Source organism: Budorcas taxicolor, chromosome 18, assembly GCF_023091745.1.
Source record: "Budorcas taxicolor isolate Tak-1 chromosome 18, Takin1.1, whole genome shotgun sequence".
Classification (NCBI taxonomy): domain Eukaryota; kingdom Metazoa; phylum Chordata; class Mammalia; order Artiodactyla; family Bovidae; genus Budorcas; species Budorcas taxicolor.
Genome location: NC_068927.1, coordinates 52,249,121 through 52,266,408, shown reverse-complemented (window position 1 = coordinate 52,266,408; position 17,288 = coordinate 52,249,121). Strand labels below are relative to the sequence as shown.

The 17,288-nt window shown below is 54.2% G+C and overlaps 1 protein-coding gene across 1 annotated transcript; it reads right to left on the bottom strand.

Annotated features, from left to right (window-relative positions):
• Positions 1 to 1,336: 1,336 nt before the first annotated feature.
• On the bottom strand, positions 1,337 to 16,793 carry DEDD2 (death effector domain containing 2). The gene is made up of 5 exons (XM_052655782.1): positions 16,683 to 16,793; positions 15,707 to 16,073; positions 13,764 to 13,883; positions 10,309 to 10,449; positions 1,337 to 2,531 (listed from the first exon to the last, which is right to left on the bottom strand). Exons 2-5 carry the CDS (start codon positions 16,032 to 16,034, stop codon positions 2,140 to 2,142), a joined length of 981 nt encoding a protein of 326 aa, XP_052511742.1. The 5' UTR covers positions 16,035 to 16,073; positions 16,683 to 16,793; the 3' UTR covers positions 1,337 to 2,139.
• Positions 16,794 to 17,288: the final 495 nt, after the last annotated feature.

Sequence of the window (17,288 nt, the reverse complement as noted above, 5' to 3'; positions counted from 1 at the left end):
CCCCAGCCAAGAGCCCTCTAGCTGAGGGTAGGAGAAAGCTCAGAGAAACCCCAACTTGCCTTCCCAACCTGCCAGCAACAGCGAGGAGAGCTGTTTTCTCTCAGTACTTCTCTACTCCTCAGGCAAGTCACTTTCACTCTCTGAACCCATTTCCTGTCACAAATGGTAAAATCCCTACTTTACACAGAGTGGCAAAGTATTAAATAGATCTTATTTAGGTGCCTAGAGAAGATAAATGGAGACAGTCTGGGATGGACCAGGTCTTGACTCCTGGGCAGGATTCAACTCCTGGACTTGCCACTGTATCCCTATCAACACAGGTCAGGGGTCCAGGACAGGTTCCCAGGTGCAGGTTTTCATTTCAGTTCAGTCTCTTCAGTCGTGTCCAACTCTTTCCTACCCATGGACTGCAGCATGCCAGGCTTCCCTGTCCTTCACCAACTCCCACAGCTTGCTCAAACTCATGTCCATCCAGTTGGTGATGCTGTCCAACCACCTCATCCTCTGCCATCCCCTTCTCCTCCTGAGCCTTCAACCTTTCCCAGCATCAGGGTCTTTTCTAATGAGTCAGTTCTTCGCATCAGGTGGCCAAAGAATATTCCAATGAATATTCAGGACTGATTTCCTTTAGGATTTGATCTCCCTGCAGTCCAAGGGACTCTCAGGTATGCGTAGCGCATCCTTTCCCCCAGGAAAAGCCAGCAGTTGGGAACCCCTGCCCACCCCATCCCCAGCCCTGGGCCCCTTCTCCCCTAGGAAGGAAAACCCTGGATATTGTGTAAGAAACTTGAGTTCCTACAGTCTTAAACAAGGAGTGGGTAAAGAGTAAGAAGCTACAACCTCAGCTGTAGCCACAGGATACCAGGAAGAAATACTTGCCCTCAGGAGGAACAGAGATCCAGGTTTTAAGATAACTGCCTAGAAGGTGTGAGGAGTGGAAAGCCACTTGGAGATGCTTTCTAGGCAGAGAGCACTGGCTGCTGAGCCCTTTGGCTTCCAAACCCTTGGAACTCTGTTGGCCTTGGGAGATAAGAAGCTGGCCCTCCTCACTGAGGGTTAAAAATGCCAGCACTCCCCAGAACATACCAGAGCAAAGCATGTGTGAGTAAGCCTGGGAGAGCCTTTGTGATTCCAAGGCAGTATCTCCTTCCATAGATGAGGAAACTGAACCCAAGAGGAGGGCAAGCCTGGGGCAGCAGCCAGCACACGATGGTCCAGCATCCTGCCCACCCTCCAGCCCGACACCAGGCCAGGAACTCTGGGACTGATGCCGGCCCTGGTTCTCACCAGCTCCTTCCTCCAGCCCATGAAGAAAGAGTACAGCCCTGCTGCCCACCTTGTGCCCCATCCAGGGCAGTTTTATTGGTGCCATTGGTACAAGGCCTTGGCCAATAGCCCCAAGCCTTTGCCTCCCCCTTTGCTGAGAAGGAAGCTGGATCCTTGGCCTGGCCTCCTAGGAAACAACACATTTGGTCTGATGTGGCTGCAACACACACGTGACACCCTGGGCACAGATCTGTGTGCAAGTCTGTGTCCAGCTTCAAGGAGCAGGAGAGAGTGGAGGCCAGGTTCGTGGGTGGAGCCCCAGCTGGCTGTAGAGATGTGTGGGCAAGGTGAGCAGGCCCCTGGTGCACCCCAGCTCCAGTGCCCACTGGTGTGGCTGAAGCTCAGGGCTGAGGGACGCTATAATCAGAGATCCTGAGAGAGAAGCCTGAAGGCCAAAGAAGTAAGTGGAGCAGGCCAGGGCAGGCGCCCAGGGGTGGTTTCAGAGAGGGTAATGTGAGTGCACACACACAGCCCAGGGGTGGGAGACAATGTGCAAGGGGCCTTTGGTGAGAGGGGCTATGCCTCCCTTCCTTTCAGATCTGCATGCCTGAGCCCCTGGCCTGCTGAAGCTGAAGGAACACACCTAAGGGTGGGGTAGGGGGTGGGGGGAGACCAGGAAGGAAACTCAGCTGGAAGTGGTTTAGGCCTCAGAGCCCACATCCTGTGGGAGGGTCTAGCGAGGGGCCTGGTGTCTGTCAGAGTCCACGGCGCTGCTGGAGTGACAGTCCTCTAGGGGCAGAGATGGTCGACATCCTCCCAGGGAGAAGGTGGCCCAGAGGCGAGGAGGTGGGGTCAGTCCTGCCGCATTCAGGATCAGGAGGCCTCGGGCGAGCGCTGTCCCCCCTCCTCCTCCATCAGCAGCAGGCGGCGCCGGCCAGCTTCGTAGTCGGCCTCGTCCACGCTGACCAGCAGGCGGACGGCCTCCCGGCCCACCGCCTCGCGTAGCGCCTCAGTCAGGAACACGCCCCGCAGGGCCTGCAGCAGGGCACCGCTCAGGTAGTCGCCCCAGAAGGCGTCCAGGTAGGAGAGCTCGGAGAACTTGATGTCGCACACCACGGAGCCCAGGTCCCGGGAGCGCAGCACCGCGGTGGCCTGCCCAAACACGTCCAACTGCCGAGCCAGCGCCTGGGGCCGCCGCGAGGCCACGCCCTGCTCCAAGGCTGGCCCGTGCTCACAGTACTCTGCTCGCACCCTGAGCCGGATGTCTGCGGAGAACGAGGGACTGGTCAGGGAGGGGCCGCCACCCGCCCTCCCCTCCCCGCCGCGCCTCAGCGTGGTTGCACTGCCCCGGCCCTACATCCTTCCTCCTCCTGGTAACCACACCCAAGTGTGGGTGACACCCTCGCTCGCTTGGGCTTGCTCTTGCGGTCTGACCTGCTCCCTCCTGACCTGCTGGCCCTGTGCTTCCCCTCACGTGCCCCACTCCAGCCTCGCCACCTCCGTGCTCCTCCCCCCAACACCCGGCAGGTTCCGCCTGGCTCTGGCCCTCCCGTCTTCCAGCTAGGGATGGTCTCTCCCCACTGTCCGTTCTCTCCTCAGTGTCTGCAGGACTTATTCTCTCATCTCCTTCAGGTTCAAGTGCCGCCTTCCCAATGATCCTATTCTGACCATCCAACCTACCACCGCCCCCGGGCCTCTGCACTTCCCAGACCCCATTCCATTTCTGCTCCATTTCCTCCCCCGGCACTTAGCATCTTCTAACCCACCCCGAGCTTTCATTCACTGTCAAGCTAAGCACCTATCTGCCCCCACTGTGAGCTCCCTGAAGGGATTTTTGTTTCTTGTTCACTTGTATAGGTAGTCTCGTGGCACATGGTAGGTACTCAATACACATTTGTGAAAGAACCAACGCATGAGTAAATGGATTGGCTTTTAAGTAACCAGCCGTCCCCCTCTTCTGCCCCCAAACAGTGAGATTCATGTGGGGCCAACCATATCCTCAGCCCCCCACCCACCAAGGCAGGCACCAGGCCCAGGAGACTCAAGGCCAGATTGGGCTGGCTCTACAGAAGCAGGCGCTCTCGTTCCACAAAGGCTGCCCAGAAGGTGGGCTCTGAGCCCAGGCCTGCTGGGGGCCATTCTGCCAGGGGCGGGGAGAAGGAAACCTATACAAGGCCAGGGACAGACAGAAAAAGACTCCTGAGTTCATCATGTGTACATGGAGCACCTGGATTTTCAGCTCTGATCAATTTCCTTTCTGCTTAAGCCAGTCTGAGGTGTGTCTGTCACTTAAAACCCTGCCCACATCCACCCAAATGACGTGGCAGCTCTGGGCAGGGGGTGGGACGTGGGACTTCCAAGGCCATCCCTGTAAATGTGACCTCAGGCATATCCCTTCCCCTCAGTTCAGTGGAATCACTGAACTCCCACCTGTGAATCTGACTGCTGACTACTGATACCCACTCACAACACAGGCTGCCCTGAGGATCAAGTGTAAGCTGGAAATGACAAGCAGCAGAGTCATATGAACTCATTTAATCCTCAAACGACCCTGTGAGGCAGGCCCTAGTATCCCCCCAATTTACAGATAAGGAAATGAAGGCAGATGAGGAAAACGGGACAACAGAGGATGAGATGGTTGGATGCCATCACTTACTTCATGGACATGAGTTTGAGCAAACTGCAGGAAATGGTGAAGAACAGGGAAGCCTGGCCTGCTGCAGTTCATGGGGTCGCAAAGAGTCAGACATGACTTAGCGACTGAACAACAAATGAAAGCACAGAGAAGTGACCGGCCCAAGGTCCCACGGACAGGGAATGGTAGCGTGACAGTTCGAGGATCAGAGGGCAGTGACCCTCCCATGCCCCAGACAGCAGCTTCAGGTCAGTGGACCTGATCCCACCCCAAGACCCTTCAGGCACTAGCTATGTGACCTGAAACAAGTCACCACCTCTCTTGAGCCCAGGGTCTTGCCTAAACCAGGCGACAGTCCCTCCTGGAGAGGGTTATTCAGATGACCGTCCGCCAGTGGGTGCTACAGAAGGGCAGGCACCAGCAGCTCGGATGCAGGGGCACGTTCACCATTTTTGACTGACGAGGCCGATAAAGCTCTGGGAGAGGAGTGTCAGGTCCCTGACTCCTTTCACCTTTCAGAGACTGTGTCAGCCGCAGAGCAGAAAGCAGCAGGCAGGTCCCCGCTTCCCCAGGCAACTTCTCAGCACCACCCACTTCCTCCTCCCACCCCAAACCCCAAACACTTCCTCTTTCTGCCTCAAGGGGAAGCTGACCCTCTCTGCTCGAGGCCTAGGAAAACCTGCTCAGCCTCGACCCCCAGGACTTCCCACGACACGCAGGCCTGGCTCCCTCCATCCTAGGATCAGACAAGACCTCTGGGCCCACATCCTTGACACCTCTGAGTGTCTGACCAGGCCCTCAACAGGCATGAGCTGGGAAGCAGGGGACTGGGGGGGGAGCAGCACCTGTCCAAGGCCACACGGGGGTGCTCAGCAGCAGAGGCACAGAGCCAGGTGGCGGAGAATGACAGACCTTGAGGCGACTCCCGGCTCTGCCACTCTCTAGCTGTGGGGCCTTGGGCATGTGACCTCACCTCTCTGAGCCTCAGTTTCCCCATCTGAAAAACATAAACAAACAAGAGGTCCCTGCTGCACGACAGGGTCATGAGGATCAAATTAGGCAACGCATGAAGCATTCGACCCAGAGCCTAGGCACAGAAGGTACCCCCAAAACAGGAACTGTGATTTCGACACTACCCTCTACCCCCATGGCCCCTGCCTAGGCCCTGCGCCCGCTCACCTGGGCCCGAGCCAGTGTCCTCCCTCGTCTCCTCCTGCAATCCCAGCTCCATCCTCCATACGCTGCCCTCCAGTCACAAGGGCAGTGCTCCCAGCACAAGCCTTACTCACAGAATGAGCTGGCCATCTCTACTGCCCAGAATGCCCATCACCCACCAAGGCCTGGCTCACTTGCAGCCTGGGGCCTGCAGCCGCCCCCTAGCTGGCATTTCCCCTAAGCACAGCCGGCTACTAGACCTGTGGGAGAGCCTGTCTATTCACACAGAGCCCACCGGGCACAGTCAGGGTGGAAGGAGGACTGGACCGGGGGGACCCGCACATCCCTTTCATTCTTCTGTTTGACAGGTATTTACTAAGTGCCAGGAGCGCTGGGGAGACACAAGTGGGACTGGAAGACCTGTGAGCCGCAACCAAGGAGCACTCTGTGCGGGTCACACCCTGTGTGCTCTCCTGTGGTCAGTCATGTCTGACTCTTCACGACCCCATGGACTGTAGCCCGCCAGCCTCCTCAGTCCATGAAATTTTCCAGACAAGAATACTGCAGCAGATTGCCATTTCTACTCCAAGGGATCTTCCCAACCCAGGGACTGAACCCGCATCTCTTGCATCTCCTGCACTGCCTGGTAGATTCTTTACCACTGCGCCACCTGGGAAGGCCACAGCACACACGTGACACTCAGTACTTACTGCACCAAATACTCCTTTACACCTGGTGACCCTTTTGATGATGCCTGCAACCTTATGAGGCTGTGCTGCTGTCCCCTCTTTGTAGATGAGGAAACTAAGGCAGAGAGTCACCTGCCCTGGGCCACACAGGCAGGAAATGGCAGAGCTGGAATTCCAACCTAGATGCTTGCCTCTAGAGCCCAAGCTCTCAACTATCCCTAAACTGTGTGCTGCCTCTCACACAACCATACACAGAAGTCTATAATTAAAAGACATTCCAAGAGTCAGGAGAGAAAATTATAGAGTGCGAGTTGTAATTTAGATCAAAATGATCAGAGACAACCTCTCCAGGAAATGATATTGGAAGTGCAACGTGAAGGAGGACAAGGAGGTCGAGGCAAGCAAGCAGTGAAAAGAGAACAGCGGCTTTCCCAGAAGAGAGATCAGTGTTGGTGAAAGCCCAGAGGCAGAGCATGAACTTGGGGCATCCACAGGCTGGGGGGCAGCATGAGCAGATCACACTGGAAAAGGGTACAAGGGGACACCAGGAGGGGCCGGGCTGATTGCGCCCTGGCAGGCCGGGGAGGCGGGAAGTCTGGGGTCTTCCAAGCTGACCGCACGTCTCTGCACCTCAGTGGCCTCCTCCATAAAACCACCTCACCCCAGCACCTGTTCTCATGGGGCCACTGTGAGGATGACAAGGCTGGATGCAGGTAAAGGGCAGACTGAGGTCAGTGCCTGGCAGGTAATGAGTCCCCTGCAAGCAGCAGGAAGGAAGTGGCCTCAGGACAGCAAGCAGCAAGGGGGTCAGGAACAGAGCCAGGGAGCACTGGGGGAAGGCCAGAGGTAGCTGAATACTTTCCTCGGGCCAGGAACACCGAGCTTTTGCCTGCAGTCCCTCTCCACAGGTAGGAAATGCTGCCTGCCGCCAGGGCGGAGGGCAGGGCCAGGTTTTCTTGGAGAGGAGAGCTGCTTCTGCCTCCTGCACTCAAGTGGGCACCAGCGCCCCCTTGGCTTCCCTACCCCACACCTCATCAGTCTCTCTTTGGGGGCAAAATGGGCCCCAGAGGGGAATGGGAGGGGCTTTTCAGTGGGGAATCAGGGAAGGTTCGAGGGACACAGGCCACAGGAGAGCAGGTAAGCCACCATGCATGCCGGACCATGTGTTGCATATGGCTGGAGGCCAGGGACGACTCTCACTCAGGTCTCCCCTCCGGGAGTTAGTAACAGGAAAGTCTGGGGACCAACAGGATGGGTACCCAGCAGAGAGCAGCCGCCAGCCAGCGCTAAGGGACAGACTCTGCCCCCCAATGCCAGCACCTCCTCTGGACAACAGCCCAGCCTGCCTCGGCTCCAGGTTCTTCCCCAAGGCACAGGCAGAAGTCCTTCAACTTTCCTGAACTAATGGACAGGGAGGGACAGCGGGGACACACGGCCACCGAGGCAGTAACAACCTCCGCCTGCTTCCGGAAAGAAGAGCACACCAGCACTTAGGAAGTGAGCTTGGGAAAAAAAGAGACTTCCTTGGCGGTCCAGTGGTTAGGACTCCACGCATTCCCTGCTGAGGGCGGGGGGTTTGATCCCTGGTCAGGTAACTAAGATCCTGCAAGCCGCACAGCACAGCCAAAATTTTTTTTTAAAAAACATCAAACCCAAATCTGATCAGGCCTCTCCAGACCCAACTATCAATTTTTAGGAAAAACAGACAACAGAGGAACATGGTCAGTCAATCCTATCGCAGAATGTAATTGGCAAAATCTTGTCTCTGGGAAACACAACCACACAACTACCTTCAACAAATACAATGCAAGGCGGGTGGGGGAGAAACAAGATGGGGCTGGGGGCGGGGGCGCAGGGAGGGTGGATCCGATAGATTAGGAGAGACTCAAGAGCACCAATATTTAGAATAATTAGACATTTAGGCACCGAGAAGACATTTGAGAGTTAAGAAGTTACTGGGTTTTTCTTCGTGAGTTTTTTTTTGGTGAGGGGAAGGCAGGGGGCAGATGCTGCGCAGGTTGCAGGATCTTAGTTTCCTGACCAGGGATTGAACCTGGGCCACTGTAGCGAAAGCGCCAAGTCTGAGTCCCAACCACTGCACCACCAGGGAACTCAATTCTTATCTTCTCGAGATACACAGTGAAAAATCTACCCGTGAAACAACAGGACACCTGGAACTGACTTCACAACAACGTGGCTAATGAAACCATGGCCCGACAGTGGCAGAGGTTGGGTGCTGCGGGGCCGAGGGTGGAGGTTCTTAATGCAAGTCTGTCTGCTTCTGTTTCTTATCCAGAAACAGATAGGGGGAGGAGCAAACAGATTGGGGGCGGGGGGAAACGGAAGCAAAGCTCAGCCTGTCATTCAAGCCCTCCAATTGCTTCGCGTCATTTAAAAGACGCAAAGGCCTAGCCTGAGGCTCAAGGGCTCTGCAGGACAGGCCCCTGGCCTTGTGACTGCCCCCGCACACCCCCTGCTCCAGGCTCACCAGCTTCCGCTCCACCACTGACATGTCCCCGCTCGGGTCTCCGCTCCTGCTATCCCCTCAGCCTGAAACACCCTTCCTCAGCCATCCACACCCACCTGCCTCTCTCCCTGTCTTCTGAGAGGCATTCCCAGACCACCTTACCCTGAAAATCCATCTAGAACTGCATTTCCCATCATTCTATATGCCCTGTCCCTGCTGGTTTCTCTCCACAGCTGACATCGTCAGTCTCTCTCTTCCTTCTCTTAGCTTTTTCCTCCCACCAGAATACGAGCCATGTGAGGGCAGGGCCTCCTGTCTATGGGATGTGAGCACACAGTCAGCGCTCTATAAATGCGTGTGACAACCAAATGAACAAACCCGGGCTTTCGCCCAGCCTGCCCGCTCCATACCTCGGGGGCCGTCTTGAGGACTCAAGGTCCGAGAGCAGCACACTCAGCACAGAGCACAGTGGACGAGAGATGAGGAAACTCAGAGGTCCCGTGACTGAGTCCAGGATCCCCCAGGGCCCATTCCTCACGCTCTGGGGCCCTCAGGAGTTCATTTTGGTTCAATCCCTCAACGGAGCGCAGTTGACTGGGGGGGTCCAACCCCACAGGTGGCACAGGTGAGGATGGGGGCCCCTTCCTCAGGTCTGGAGGGGCCTCCTTCCAACCCTGAGACTAAGCCATCTCCATTTTCAGGGGAGAAAACCCGGGCCCTACAGGGGAGAGCCTCACGCCGGCCCCACCCTGCCTGGTGAGTCAGCAGTCAGACCTGCTCACTCATCTCCCACATCAGGAACCGGTCACACCCAGGTTAACCACCACCCCACCCTCAGTCAAGACGCTGAAGCCTCCACCAGCAGGACCCCTCCCTGGCCTCAGATTGGCCTGCTCCAGGGGGGCAGAGGCTCTCGGGCCCCCCAGCCAAGGGGGTGGCCCTAATTACCACCTGACTAGGGAAGAGTCACAACCAAGCAGCCACCCCCTCACGTGGAGGCCGTCTGGGGTCACGGCTGGTTCTGCTGGTCTGCTCCTCCTGACGGCACCCAGGACAGGTATCTGCAGCCTTGGCCATGGGGTGGCTTTGGTGCCCAGGGCCTGGGGGGCCGAAATGGGCACCGGGAGGAGGCAGAGTATGCGCTCCCAAGGGGTGGAGGCTCTGCAGGTGAGGAGGAAGGCCCCCCGCCCCCACCAGAGGCTGAGGTCTCCTGGGGAATGCAGAGCTGCCGCCACTCCCCCTCAATCTTCCTGCCTGTGATCCCACCCCAACCCAGTCCAGCCTGAGCCTCTCACTAGCTGATACCCTCTGTGACTGAGCCTTGTCCCACTCAGAGGAAGGGATACCAGAGCAGCGTGTGGGAGTGTGAGAGAGTGAGTCCTCTCCTCGCGACTAGTGAGAACTTCTCACAGGAAGGTCTTCATGAGTCTGCACAGCAGAGTCCCCTACCCCACCCAACCCAACAAGTCTGCAGATCCAGTCAGCCCTATGGTTTATTTCCGTAGGTTCACCTCCTTCTCACCTCTCCAACGCCACTCCCCTGGGCCAGACCTCAGCCCAATCCATATTAGTCTTGAAGCCCCTCCACTCAGGTCCCTGCTTCTACTCTGTTGCCTCTATTTCCCATGCACCTGAGAAAGCATGGGCTACCTGTGCAGCACTGTTCTAAACACTGCAAATTCTAACTCATTTACTGACTGATTTTCTAGATGGAACCAGAGTTCACCTCACTGCCATGCTAAAAGAAAAAATCCCTTGGAAAGACTTGACCTCTAGTAAAAAATCTAACTCCCATCTGCCCTGAGGCCTGCCAGGCCCAACCTCTCAGGCTCTGCCTGGCTCTTCCAATAAAAAATGAAAATGAAGGTAAAGGATTATCAGGAAAGGCCTCCTGGAGAAGGCTGCACACAACATAATCTTTGGACTATGGGTGGGAGGTAGACCACCAAGATGGCTACAGAAAGGGCAAGAATTCTGCTATGCTGAACAGGTGCCCAAGCCGCTGCCTGCCCCCTGGGTGTCAGGCAGGGGGCTGCTTCACCCGCCTCCAGCTCTACGCTGTACATGTGCTCCCTGAGGCACACACAGACACCTACCACAGGTCACTTTGCCCTCTGAGGTGGGCCGGGCTGGCTCCTGCTGCTGCTGGGGGGTGGTGGTACCCGCCCTCCGCCGCCGTCTGGCACCACCACTGGGACGGCCCCGACTCCGCTGCTGCCGCTTAGTTGGGGGAGAACCTGAGGAGAGAAAGATGAGGTAGGCTAAGGACCAGATGACAGATGGAACACCAAGATGGGAGCCCAAGGAAGCGCTCAAGTCTGGACTCTGGCCTGGGAGACCCTCGGTGAGCCCCTCTGCTTCCTGGGCCAGAAGAGAGAGAGTAGGGACAAGTGAGCATCAGGCAGGACAGGTGAGCACACCCCACCTGGCAGTTCCGCCCTCAGATGTGACCCTAGAGAAACCCTGACTACTCACACCAGCAAACAGGCAGGACAACAGTTATGGGAGCCTGGAGCTTTGTTTATGGTTTCTAACCATGTGAACCTGAAAACAAGGTAAATGTCTGACAAAAAGTGCACACAGGAGTTTCCAAATAGATTGCTGAGTGAAAGAAAGCAAGTAGCTACAGTTTGCTACATTCTATATAAAAAAGGAGAGGAAACAAGAATGTATACATTTTTTGCTATTTCTGCAAGATGAAACACCATAAGGCTATAAGGGAAATGAAATTGATTATCTACTGGGAGGGAAGTGAAGTGAAGTGAAGTCCTCAGTCCCGTGGGACTCTCTGCGGCCCCATGGACTGTAGCCTATCAGGCTCCTCTGTCCACGGGATTTTCCAGGCAAGAATACTGGAATGGGTTGCCATTTCCTTCTCCAGGGGATCTTCCTGACCCAGGGATTGAGCCCCGGTCTCCTGCATTGCAGGCAGATGCTTTACCCTCTAAACCACTAGGGAAGTCCGGGAGGGAAAGAGACAACAAAAGAAATGATACTTCTACAAACATCTTTTCTGCATACTTTAGATTTGACTTTGGAATCATGTAACTGTTTTATGACATACTCAAAAAATTAAGGCAGCAAAATAGAGCATAAAATTAAACAGAAACAAATGAATCTAAACATACATAGAATAAGTAACACACAGCAGGAGAAAAGGATTTTAAGTAACTAGAAAGAATATTGTGACCATAAACTCTTAGTAGGATATACTCTGAAAACAATTAAAAATCACACACAAAAATCTTATGTTTCATTCAATAGACATGGTTAGCACTTTCTAAATTTGAAAATGTTTTATTATTGTTGTAAAATAAAGCAAATTTAAGTCCATGTCTTAATGTTACCAAGAACCAAGATTTTCAGCGTAAGATAAAAATGTCCTTGTAAGGACTTCCCTGGCAGTCCAGAGGTTAGGACTCTGATTTCACTCCCAATGATGCAGGTTCAATTCCTAGTCAGGGAACTAAAGTCCCCACAAGCCAGCTCAGTGCAGTGAGGAAAACAAACAAAAAAAAACGTTCTTGTAATGTTAATTTTGAACTGAAAATACTCACATGAAGTTTTATTTAAAGGCATAGTTTCTAGTTTGGTTCACTGTAACAGCCTAGATACAATGCGCCTACTCAGCCCCTGAATCTTGGTCTCTAAATACCACTGCCTCTAAGAGAAACCAGGCTTCTGGAAACAGCTGATTCCAGGGCTGGGGAAGGAAAATACAGGGAACCCAGGACATTCTGCAGTCCTACCTAAAAACCAAGAAGCATTCAAAGAACGAGGCAGACACATCAAAAAGACACAGGAGCTAGCCACTTTGAACATCAGGAAGAATAACTGATTCTAACACATTAAACACACAAGTATACCTGAGTCCACGGTGACACTCCTCACTTAAAAAAGAGAGGGAGGGATGGATAGAAGCAAAGAGAAAAGTAAAACTCCTTTTGAGAAAATGCCAGGTAACAGACACAGGAGAGAATCTGAAAATCACTGTGAGAACACCAGTGTAACAACTGGTTCAGGCAAAGATTTCCAATGGCTGCTAAACCCACTGGGGATGCTGCTGGGGAACAGGATAAGTGAAAATGTCATCCCACAGATTATCTACTAACCACGAAGGGAAAAATACCTCTGTACTAAGGGCAAATACACCAGATAACCAGGTAGACAAACTTGCTCGCTCACAAAAGGAAAACCAGGCCTCCTCATGTGCTCCAATCTGAAGCTGATGGCATCAACCAAGGAACATCCTGGCCAAATCCACATAACCTGAATCTAACCGACTCTCTAAACACCATTCCCAAAATACAGAGGACAGAGGGATAAGTTAAAAGATACTGTCAGGAAATCATCAGACACATCCAGAAACAATCAGGACACTAAAAAATAAGTGGCCTGGTCAATGTCTTGAGAAAATAAAGAAAAAGGTACCTGGTGGCAGGGGGTGGGGGGGGGTTCTATAGTAGAGATTAAGGTGACTAACAACGGAGTGCCCAACAACACATCTATGAGTGGATCCTGAAAGTCCAGACAGGATTGAGAAGATGTGAAACAGGGTCATTAGGATACCAGAGGATTAGTGCTCATGCCCTTTCTCAGGTATGATAATGGTCTTGAAGTGGTATCAGACAATCTCCTGATTCTCACGAGATGCCTGCTAATTTAAGGGTAAAGTGTCCTGATGCCTATAATTTACTTTCAAAGAGTTCAATAAAAAAACCCAGAGTTATACACCCACACACAAAACAAAACTGGCAAAACATTAAAATTACTGAATCAAGGTGAAAGATACGAACAAGTTTACCGTACTAATCTTTCAACTTCTCTGTATATTTGAAATTACATTTGAATGATTAAAAACTTGGGAGAGGGGAGGAGAATAGATAAATTCACTGCCATGGCAATATAACAAGACCAGTTAGAAACCCAATGTGAATAAATCTCAGAAACACATCCAATAAAGACAGCCATGTGACGGATAACACCTACAATGTGATGCCATTTAAATGACATAAAACCACAAGAAACAACTGCACAGGTTACTTCTGGACCCAGGCTTTTGCAGCAATAAACACACAACCCCACACACAAACACAAAACAAAAATGAGACAGAATTGGGACTTCCCTGGTGGTCCAGTGGCTAGCAATCCGCCTGACAATGCAGGGGACACTGCTTTGATCCCGGATCTGGGACGATTCCACATGCCTTGAGGCAACTAAGCCCATGCACCACAACTGAGACTGTGCTCTAGAGCCCACGAGCTGCAACTACTGAGACCATCGGCCGCAACTACTGAAGCCCATGCGCCCTAGAGTCCAGGCTCTGCAACAAGAGAAGCCACCGCAATGAGAAGCCTGCACACCCCAAGTAGAGCAGTCCGCACTTGCCATAACTAGAGAAGGCCCGAGCACAGCAATGAAGACCAAGCACAGCCAAAAATAAAATAAATATAGGCATTTAAAAGAGAAACAGACAAAATCACCCGTCAGGCTCCTTTCTTGATGGGTCAGGATGAGGTAGGTTCATGAGGCTTCAGAAGGGACACTCACCTGTCTCCCACTGACCCTGCTCAGCATTTGAAGAACTGCTTGACTGGCGACGGCGACGGCAGCTGCCCTCCATCCTCCTTGAAGAGTTGGACAAACCATAGCTATACCGCTCTGGAGACACTGGGGATGGGGCAGGGGATGGAAAAAAGTATTTGAAACCTCCAGATTCTCCCAGGCCCAGCCTCCAATTCTCACCCTTCCCCCCGAAGATGAAAGCCTGCCCCACAGGGTACCTGAGTTCCCCAGAGGTCAAAGCCCAGACAGCCACCCCTCCTCAAACACCTCCAACCCAGTAACTGCTCCAGCCTCCCAGGATAGACACTCATCACCTCCTGGGGCCACCCAATCCACGTCTACAGCAGCACCAACTGTCAGAGCTATTCTGTAAGCTGAGTTATGGTCAAGATTCAGGCAATGCTGCCTACGCGCTCCCCACCCCCAACCACCCCTGGGTCTCCCTGAGGCCCTAAGGAGAAGGCAGGCCCCTGCAAGCTCCCCAAATCTTCTCTTCCAGAGCCTGACCTCCAGACACATTTTTCCCAAAATGCTGTCAGTTCTGCCTTAAGGTTACCCTTCTCCTGGTTATCCAAACCCCATGGGCTTACCCTGGACAGGGAAGCTCACAAACGCCCTCCCCAAACTAGCCACAGCACCTCCAGTAACCCAGCCAAGGGCTCAACAGCTCACAGCCTCAGCACACAAGGGGCTCCTCACCTGCTCGGGACTGTTCTAGGAATCCTTCCCTTACAAGGGTTAAGGGCATTAACTCTGGAGACAAACTAGCAGGATTTGAATTCTAGCTGTGTTATCTGCAAGCTCCTGTGTGACACAGCTTCTCAACTACTCTCTGCCCTTACTTCCATCTCTGCTCCTGCCACACTGGCCTTGGACAGTGCCAAACTCAGTTCTACCTCCGGATTAAACAGTCTGTCTTTCCCTAGAATGTTTCCCTCTTGAGATCTAGACACTCGGGCAGTACAGCAGCCTCAGTTCAAATGTCACCTTCTCAGAAAGGACTTAACTGGTTATAAAAACTTCAGGGGGCAGCCTTTCACTCTGAAACACTCCACACTTCATACTCTCTTGGCTCCACTATTCTGTTTCAGTCTTTCCATAGCCACATCTAAAAACGAATCATTCAAATAAAGTCATCTTCATATACTATAACAACAGTGATAACAAGTCATTCATCTGTCTCATAGTCTGATATCGTTTAATCGCTGCTCACCTCCAACTCTCGTGCGACCCCATGGATTGTGGCCCTCCAGGCTTCTCTCTCCATGGGATTCCCCAGGCAAGAATACTGGAGTGGGTTGCCATTTCCTTCTTCAGGGGATATTCCTGACCCAGGGATTGAACCAGTGTCTCCTGCATTGGCAGGCGGATTCTTTACCACTGAACCACTAGGGAAGCCCTCTATAGTCTGATACCCCAACTAAATGAAAACCTCAGGGAACCAACACTTTGTCAGTCTCATCAAGCTGTACCTCCTGTTCCCTATTTCCCAGGGACACAGGATTCTACTGTTGTATGTGGGCAAGCTGCGTAACTTCTCTGAACCTACTGTGCTTTCCCTGTACAGTGGGGACAGTGACAGGACTTCCACTTAGGATTACTGGTCGGGGGGGGGGGGGGGGGGGGGCGGTCATAAGGTGATAGTGCACATGAAGAAGGACTTACTGCTATGCCCGGCATGAAGTAAGCCCTCCGTAAACAGTGGCCACAAACATCACTACTGACGTGGCCAAATTTCACAAGCTCACCCCTCCCAAAGCCATGCCTCCTCCCTCTTGTGTTTCTCATTGATACCCTGGGAGGAGGAAAGAGTGCGATGAGACACATACTGTCTGATATGGCTCTCTTCATATCAGGCACCGAGGAGGCCCAGCGAAAGCAAGGCCCTCTCCCCAGTGGAAGTCGGTCGCCCTCCCATTCCACCATACCTGGCCGACGCCGCTTGCGCGCCAGGTGCGGCAGCAAGTCGTGGCGGGACAGTAGGCGCAGGAGTTGCCCCAGCAGCCTCAGGTTGCTCTCGTCGCACTGCCCGCGGCGCTCCAGCTCCAGCAGCAGCTCCAGGCCACTGCGGGCGCGGGCCAGGCCGCCGGGGGCACCCGGGACCTCGTCCAGCAGGAAGGCTAGCAGCTCCAGCTCGCACTCGGTCAGCTGCCCGCCCACCACCTCGAACATACGGTGAAGCGATAGCATCCCATAGTAGTCCAGACACTCATCCTCCTCCCAGCTCGGGGCCGGGGTCGACCCGGTCAGCGCCATACCCGGGGGAGCGGGGCAGAACAAGCTCAGAACCAGGGCCTAGAACCCACACAGCGAGCAGGAGGCAGCGGTCAGCGACGCGGGGACCCAGACCTCAACCCCCGCCAGTGCGTGTCCCCAGCCGCGTCCTGCCGGGCAGGGCCACCCTCAGTCCCAGCCCTTGGAGCCTCCCCCCTCTGCCACAAGAGAATGGTATCGCCCGAGGTCCCCTAGTAACAGGTCCAGACGCCAGACCCCGCTCATCCTCCTACCACTCGGACTGGCCAGACCCGAGGGCCCCTGCCTAGGTGGTATGTTCCGAACAAGCCTCCCAACCGAGCAAGTGACTCGGTCAGAACAAGCCTGGGGGCCCAACTCGGGGCACCCCGCCAATCGCCCTTTGTGAGCAATACTGTCTGGACATGTTCCTTGGCTCCGTCCAGAGGTACTGTCCGATCGGCCATACAGGTCAACATAAGTGGTACCGCCCGAAAGTGACCCTCTGTCCCCTACAATGAGACCGACCAAAGCCGCCCTTCACCCCACACAGGTGGCGCTGTCCGAATCCGACCCCCTTGCCCTGGAAGGGCGGTACCTCCCTCTCCCCAGCACCCAGGTGGTCCCGTCTACCCGCCACTGGTCGCTTGTAGGCCCTCTCTATAGACTTACCGAATTCCGGCGTCCCACGACTCCCAGGCGACGGCCGCAGCCACTTGTTTAGGATCTTTCTGGCACCTTCTCTATTATTACGCCTGCGTCACCTCGCCCCTCCTCCTTCGCCCAACTCGCGCAGGTGCGACCGCCACGCCCCTTAGGCGCAAGCGCAGAGTGAGCTTCCAGGCCCCTCCCCTGGGCCCGCCCCCAACCGTAGTGTTTGGCAGGCCTGTGCTGCGCCTGCGCAGAGGGAAAGTGGCGCCGCATCTGGGCTGGAGCTGGTGGTACCCTTTTGCAGGGTCGACTCGAGCTACAGTGTCCTTGTTGCCCCACATCACGACCTGCTGAAACTACTCATGTCATGGACTACAACCCCCTCCTAATCACAGCCTAGAAGCCCACGTTACCACTGCTTTCACCTGTCGGTGGCAAAGGACCATAATCACGACCCGTCCTGGCTCTGGGTAGTGCCAAGACCCCTTATGATCAGGACTTGGACTTCCCTCCATTAGACTGACCCTTAATTCTACTGGCAACCTATACCCCATCTGTGCCATCTCGTGGTCCTGACTGGAATCCCGCCTCATCGAAGAGACATTCCCCATCTATAAATTCCTTCCT

What these genes read in the sequence shown, in the direction of transcription:
- DEDD2 (XM_052655782.1), bottom strand. Translation starts at nt 16,034, where the DNA reads ATGGCGCTGACCGGGTCGACCCCGGCCCCGAGCTGGGAGGAGGATGAG. An exon ending in GCGCAAGCGGCGTCGGCCAG is followed by an intron (nt 13,884 to 15,706) that starts GTATGGTGGAAT and finishes CCCCATCCCCAG; the next exon opens with TGTCTCCAGAGCGGTATAGC. An exon ending in GCAGGGTCAGTGGGAGACAG is followed by an intron (nt 10,450 to 13,763) that starts GTGAGTGTCCCT and finishes TTCTCTCCTCAG; the next exon opens with GTTCTCCCCCAACTAAGCGG.